This window comes from Pundamilia nyererei, unplaced genomic scaffold (genome assembly GCF_000239375.1).
Source record: "Pundamilia nyererei isolate P.nyererei 1_Seehausen unplaced genomic scaffold, PunNye1.0 scaffold00105, whole genome shotgun sequence".
Lineage (NCBI taxonomy): Eukaryota > Metazoa > Chordata > Actinopteri > Cichliformes > Cichlidae > Pundamilia > Pundamilia nyererei.
Window position 1 is genome coordinate 98,746 of NW_005187506.1, and position 7,251 is coordinate 105,996.

At 46.4% G+C, this 7,251-nt stretch overlaps 1 protein-coding gene across 1 annotated transcript in view; it reads left to right on the forward strand.

Annotated features, from left to right (window-relative positions):
* The window catches only part of LOC102204603 (E3 ubiquitin-protein ligase RNF123-like), a 20,787-nt gene that overhangs the window by 5,933 nt on the left and 7,603 nt on the right, over nt 1-7,251 (forward strand). The window contains exons 9-14 of the mRNA XM_013912875.1: nt 653-739; nt 817-884; nt 3,509-3,634; nt 4,162-4,276; nt 4,386-4,490; nt 5,257-5,382. Of these exons, the coding sequence (XP_013768329.1) occupies nt 653-739; nt 817-884; nt 3,509-3,634; nt 4,162-4,276; nt 4,386-4,490; nt 5,257-5,382 (627 nt within the window). The remainder of the gene's footprint in view (nt 1-652; nt 740-816; nt 885-3,508; nt 3,635-4,161; nt 4,277-4,385; nt 4,491-5,256; nt 5,383-7,251) is intronic.

Here is a 7,251-nt window from a genome sequence, read left to right on the forward strand (position 1 = left end):
GATCACGCGAAATCGTCAACAATCTAATCCAGCTACCTTACTTAGCGAGGTATGAAGAACGGACCCCTGGTCAGAGCTGTTATAAATAAATGCTGCAGGTTCATCCTGCAGAAGTACGCAGTGAGCGTCAATGGCTCCATTAAGACTGCAGACATGAACCCGGGGGCTCAATCGTGAGCCGCATGGAAAACTGGGACAGCTGTGAAGGACTGACTTTCTTCTTGTTTCTCAATATTGTTGTTATGAAGGAGGAAATGATCTATACACACCAAACAGTTTGTGTATCAGGATGTAAACCTTTTTATTTCCACTGCAAAGTTTTAATGCGAGTCTGTGTGGACTCACTGCTGGAGCTTCTGCTGGACGTGAGAGGAACTGCAGGATGTGGAGGTTGATGCTTGATTAAAGCACAAAGTTGACTGTTACGCCTACATTAATGTTGCGTGTCAAAAACGTTGGAATATTTGTTGGTAAATTTAAAAAAGAAGTAATTGAAGCTGGATATTTGCTTCAATCAAAGAGCTAAATCGAGTTTTCTGTGGCTGGTGTCTGAGGACGTCCATTAAAAACTGTCTGTTTTTCACCTCTGCTGCATCCGTTCCCATGAAGGATGGCGGCACGGCGATGCTGAACAGTGTGTTCTTGTGCTCAGGAGGGTGTAGGTGACACGCCGGACTCGTACGCTTACGACGGAAACAGAGTGAGAAAGTGGAACGTGACGACGACAAACTACGGAAAGGTGAGCGTGAACACAGACGCTGGAATCTGCCCCTCTGTTTCATCATGTGACCATAACGGCGTGTTTTCTCTCCCCAGTCGTGGGCAGCAGGAGACATCGTGAGCTGTCTGATAGACCTGGATGAAGGAACCATCACGTTCTGCCTGTGAGTCCCTCTGTCCTTTCCTTCCCTCCTTTCCTCCGTTTGGTCATCTTTTTACATCTTTGGTTCAAACCGAGAACTTCTGATCATCAACATATCAGGATGGCTTTCTGTCCTTCACTTATCCTAACGTCAGCCCGGAGTTTATCAGGCTAGCTGTCAGCATGAGCCCGTGACAGAGGCGGAGTTTGGAGCAACTGACCAATCAGAAAAACAGACAGGTTTCTTGATAGCAGAGCAGCTGACTTTACAAAAAAAGATAAAACTGTAATTTTGAGAAAATGTGACGACAGAGTAGACTAGAAGCAACATCTGTGAAACATCTGTAGCGTATGTTAGGTATACAGAATGATTGTCACACTTAAATGTTTCAGAACATCAAACAAATGTAAATGTCAGACAAACTCGAGTAAACACAAAATGCAGTTTCTAAATGAAACTGTTTGTTATTAAGGAGTAAAAAGGTGAAACCAAAGCTGACCAAAAACAACACAAAGTCTAGCCTCAAACATCTCGATGATCCCGAAGACTTCTGGGAAAATACTCGGGGCTGATGAGACAAAAGTTGAACTTTTTGGAAAGTTTGAGCCTCTGTGGCGTAAAAGTAGCAGCATCTCAGGAAAGGAACATGATAGCAGCTGTAGGGTATGGTGGTGGTAGTGAGACGGTCTGGGGCTGTGTCGCTGCCTCAGGACCTGAAGACATCTACTAAAACCTCCTGAAGGAGAATGTCTGGACATGTGTTCATGACTTGGGTTCTGCAGCAGGACAATGATCCCGAACACGGCAGCAAGTCCACCTCTGACTGGCTTTAGAAAAACTAAAGGCTTTGGGCTAGTGGAGTGGGCTAGTCGAAGTCATGACCTGAGTCAGACTGAGATGTTGTGGCATGACCCTAAAAAGCCAGTTCATGCTCAAACTAGGGGTGGGCAGTATAAACGGTATAAATTTGGCCAACGGTAGAGATTTTGACTATACCGCTATAGCGCATGTTGATGGTGTCATCAAGCTGCGCCTGTTTTGGTCGAAAGCATCGCAGCGGCTGCAAACATCATCTGCAATGTTTATGCCGGGCGACAGTAATAGCAAAGAAACGAAGCACTTTTGGAAGATGGGGAAAGCCAAAACCTGCGCTTCCTCCACTTCTGTACCATTGATTCATTAATGTTGAATTCTCTGGCAGCTGCTCTATTCCCATGTTGTTGCAGTATATGAATGACTAACCTCATATTGTGGATGGATTATCTCAGTTGTTCTCCTGACTGAAGTTTGGTCCATTTACAGCATCCTGCTATGTGATTGCATTTGTCTCTAACCATCAGGAACCCTCATGTTAACCCCTTAGCAGTCCAATTAGTCCCCTAAACCATCCAATGTCCCGTGGGCGGTACGTCCGACTGCTAACAGGTTAACTATTATCGAAAGTTAGCGTTCATCCTCCAGCTTCACTGTGTTTATGTTATGCTAACATAGCTGTGTCGCTAGCCACACGTAGCACATCATTATATAGCAGCTAGCACAACTTCAGTAACCCTACAAACGTCACTGCTGTTTAGTTTTGTCTTCATCTATGTTGGAAGTGACAGCAGAGCTGTACGTTTGAATGCATGTAACAGGCATCTCCGAAAACGTGAGAGCACTTTTGCAAATATGTGATGTTTTGATGAACCGAGCAGATATTAGAAGTTTACACAGAAACATTCTCGCATGAAAATATCTTAAAAGTTTATTTTGTGACTCAGAGTAATATTTCAAACTCCGCCCCTCTGTGTTCCTCCGCCACTGCCTCGTTTGAGTTTTGGATGAAATGGATTCTGGGATATTGCATTTCGTCATTTCGAGCTGATTGGAGACCAGAACAGCCAATCAGATTTTTTTGCATCCAAGTCTGTGATTGGCTGGTTTTGTGGCACAAATATAACGGTGTAGAGAAAGAGTTGAGCGTGCGCGGGCAGAAATGTTGCGAGGAAGCGCAAATGCAAAAACTGAGCGAGAGGGGCTGGAGTGAGTGTGTGTGTGTGGTGTGTGTGTGAGTGTGTGTGTGTGTTTGGATAATAGCAAACACTGAAATACAGTTTTTGCACGCAGGAATGAGTTTTGTTCACTCAAATTCGGCTTTTCTTTGCACCAAATAAATTTCTCGTCAAAATGCAACACTTGCACCTGTGTGTCTAATAGTGAGTAATATACGTTATACAGAAGAAAAGAATATATCGCGATATATATCGTTACCGCACATGCTTCAAATTATGCCGTGATATGGATTCTAGGCCGTATCGCCCAGCCCTAGCTCAAACCCTCCAACAATTCTGACGGGTGGGCCAGAATCCCTCCACAGCTGGAAAAGACTCACTGACGGTTATCACAGATGCTTGAAGGCAGTTGTTGTTGCTAAGGGGCACCCAGCCAGTTATTAGGTTTAGGCACGTTTCCTTTGATAAACCTTTCAGGGAGTTTTTTGGGTAAATCATTCTGATTTCTGGCCGTCACAGATGAGACTGTACATGTTGGTCTGCAGACTGAATCAAAAGGTTTTAAGCTGTCAGTGACTCCGTTTGTGGTTGAAATCTTCTCTGATGTGTCCTCATTGTTTAGTAAAGCACTGAGCGTGTCCTCTGTGTCCTCAGGAACGGCCAGTCTTTGGGGACGGCCTTCACCAACATTAAGATGGGTCCTGGCATCGCTTACTTTCCCGCCATCAGCCTCTCCTTTAAAGAGTCAGTGGCTTTCAACTTCGGCAGCAGGCCCCTCAGATATCCTTCACAACTAATCGCAAAGTGTCCAGAAGCCCTGCCGGCAGGTGTTAGCGCCACTCCCCTGGGAGCTATCAGGGCCATACGTTTGCATGGTGGAGTCATGGACGGCACAGAGAAGCTTCTACAGGCGTAGGATTTCAAACTGAGCTCTTTTTAACTAAGCTGGTCTCATTTTATTTTTTCAGCATCCATCTGAAAAATGCTGTTTGGCTTTATGGGTTTGTACAACTCTTTTGCTGTGAAAGATTTCCCTGGAACATCTGTAAATGGAGAGTCCTCTTCACACACTGAGGTTAATTATGGAGTTCCACAGGGTTCAGTGCTAGGACCAATTCTGTTTACATTATACATGCTTCCCTTAGGCAGCATCATTAGAAGACATAGCATACATTTACACTGCTATGCAGATGACACCCAGCTCTATCTGTCCATGAAGCCAGATAACACACACCAATGAGTTGAATTCGATTGAATAAATGCTGCTGTGGTGTCATGAGTTTGTCTTTAACCCGACTGTGACCCACGTACCCCGTGGACGGCTACCTGCCCCTCCAGAACCCTCCAGCTGCAGACCTGATGAAGGCCCACAAACTGCTGGGCTACATCAAGAACGTCCTGTCCACCGCCATCGACGCTCAGGTAGGAACACGAGCAGGTGAAAATGGCATTGCCTGTCTTCAGCCTGGTGTTTGGTTGACGTGCAGGTAAAGTGAAAGGTGCGTCCTTTGTCTGTCCTTTACTGCTGCAGGAGGAGAGGCTGGTGGAGAAGGACTGCGCCGTGTGGAGGCTTCACGGAGAGCCGACCGTCCTCGTCACTCTGGCTCACATCTTTAACCACTTTGCTCCACTCATGGTGAAACATGCTGTGTTTGTAGCTTTTTTCCTTTATTGCATGAAGCGTCAGGAAACTAAAAACCAACCAAAGATACCGATGTGAGGCTAACAGGGCGTGTTCAGAGATCGCTAAAACTGACCGCTGCTCTGTTATTAACTGAATAATCAAAGTGCTTAAACAGCGCTGTGGTTAAAACGAGGCTGCTCCTGTCGTCCGTGTTTCTGGATCAGGACTTTTCCACCAGAGTCGGTTTTTAGAGTTCGTTTTTATTATCAGACGTTGTCACTCGTATTTAAATACACGGAGAAGAGACGACAGGGAAAAGCATAAACTACGTCGGCTCGCTTCCTGTCGTGGTTCATACGAAGCATAAAGTTTCTAATAATGAGCTGAGTGTCACTCAGACTGTTTCTCATGATCCTGCTGTGAGGCTGAGACACAACAAACAGAAGCAGATTATTCAGCTGGATTTTATATCCAGCATCAGAGCTGTAACTGTAAAGTTTAAAAGAACAGACTGCATGCAGCCACATGAACAGGAAGTGTGGTTTGTATGTTTCTGAAGGCTTCACTGAAGCAAACTGGAGATGGCCTTTGTTTTAGTTCCCAGACTTCTCGTGCACCGTGCTCTGCAGCTAATTAAATCCATCCACAGTGGAAACTAAATCCTCTGTTTGGGGCGCTGTTTGTGCAGGCGATGCGTTTGAATGGATGAAATCACCTCTGTCTGAAAATGTGATGTCATCAGGTCACGTGCACTGATGGTGGGGTTGTCTGGTTGCAGTGTAAGGTGTATCTGGTGGAGGACGTGCTGATGAACTTCCTGCTGGGGATTCTGGAGGGAGGAGGTTCGGTGGACGAACACCCGCTCATCCAGCAGCTGCTCGACCTCTTCTGGCTGCTGATGGAGGTAAATCTGCACGCTCGGCTCACTGCTCCAACCATGGCGCCCCACCCGCCACCGCAGGCCTAAACCCAAAAACTGGACTGTGCGTCCACAGGGTAACAGCAAATATGCACAGAAATACAAGACGTGTAAACAGAAGAAGCAGGACGCGCTCAGGTTCAGGGACGTCATTTAAAGTTGCTGCATTTATACCTGGCCTTGTGGACCGTCACCTTAACACCTGTTTACCTCATTGTTGCAGCTCCGCCTCGTGTCCGACTGTACAGGTGCGTTTTCATCATGACTTCCTGTTTCGAGCTAAAGTCACACAAAAACATGAAACGCAGGTTTTTACTGTCAAATCATTTAAAAATGTTACATTTCCAGAACGGTCTGATCAGCTGGTCGCTGTTGATGATCTGTGGTAAAGCTCCACTTCGGTTATTAAAAGCACGCATCACGACCTTTAGAATACCTTTTGACGAGGGTCGGTGTACGCGCACACCTGTCCGTCCAGGTGTTTCTTTCCTGAGACAGTTTCATGTTTTCTTCAGTGCGAACTCCCCCGCCTTCCATTTTACTGTGTCCGTTCATCAAGCAGCTCGGATTGATGCGGCCGCACAAACACTCGATCAGCATCTTTTATTTATTCCTGTTGTGTCAGCCAATGAGGAGAAAGCTTCATCACCTGCAGGTTGGGCTGAAAGCTCCTCTTGGTTAGTGACCTCAAAAAGAGGGAGACGCATCCTGCTGTACACCATCTCCTCACAGGAGGCGGCCCTGGGTTTGCATCGCCCCGTCATGTGTCCAAAACTCAAGATGGTTTTTTCTTTTTTATGGTCCGTCGACCCACTTTCAGGCCTTTTTGCCTTTTTCACGAATAGTTCACAAACCTTTAAAGACAACAGGCTGAAATTTTCTTCATATCAAGATGAATCTGTAACTTGGGACAGATGCATAAAAACATCTTAGAGTGGATGCTCTCCTGCAGAGTTCCACATCTGAGGATGCATGAATAAAAACTAATGACGGCATGGATGACGTGTGGTTGTTAAAAGGTTAATTCAACTTTCATGTTGCTCCACAGAAACAAAAACATCAGCACTTTGTTCAATAATAGCAAGTTAATAATAATACAATGTTCTGGAGTATTGCACAGTACTTTCACCTCCTGTAGGAAGTGTCGGAGCTGCCCAGGACACCACCTCCAGGAGGCCAGCGCCTCAGCTGCCTCCCTTCAATGTGGAGACGTAGCTGCTCCACTCAGGGCGCCTCCTGAACGGCTGAGCTCCGCCCTGTCCCACTAAGGGGAGCCCGGCTGTCAAACAAAGCTCATCTCCACTGTGAGCTTGAAGGGTTGCTCCATCTTGGGGTATTAAGGTTCAATTAAAATGTTAACGGTTGGGTTAAATGATTAGTGACCATAGCAACGTCGACTGGTCACACACGTCCGTGTGGGTGTTTCTGCTCCAACCGCTGCCTCTGAGGCAGAAACCCTGTGAATGTTTTGAGCACGTGTAGTGCCGACAGTTCATGCTGAGCTCATAAATAAAAGTGACAGCATGCTGAACATGTGTACAGATCTCCTAATAGCTGATGGTTGGTTTATTTACCGCCTCACGGTGGCACCCAGACTCCACAGAGGAGGACCTGGAGGTTCAAACAAGGAGGCGACGGTTAAAAGCACTCGTTTAAATTGGTGATATTTACTGCAGAGCGTCAGCATCAGGATGTTTTTCTGGAGTACCACAGCCTGAAACCTCTCTGTCCTCTGCTGTCCTCTCTGTCCTCTTCTGTCCTCTGCTGTCCTCTTCTGTCCTCTGCTGTCCTCTCTGTCCTCTTCTGTCCTCTGCGTCCATCTGCTGTCCTCTGCGTTCATCTGCTGTCCTCTGC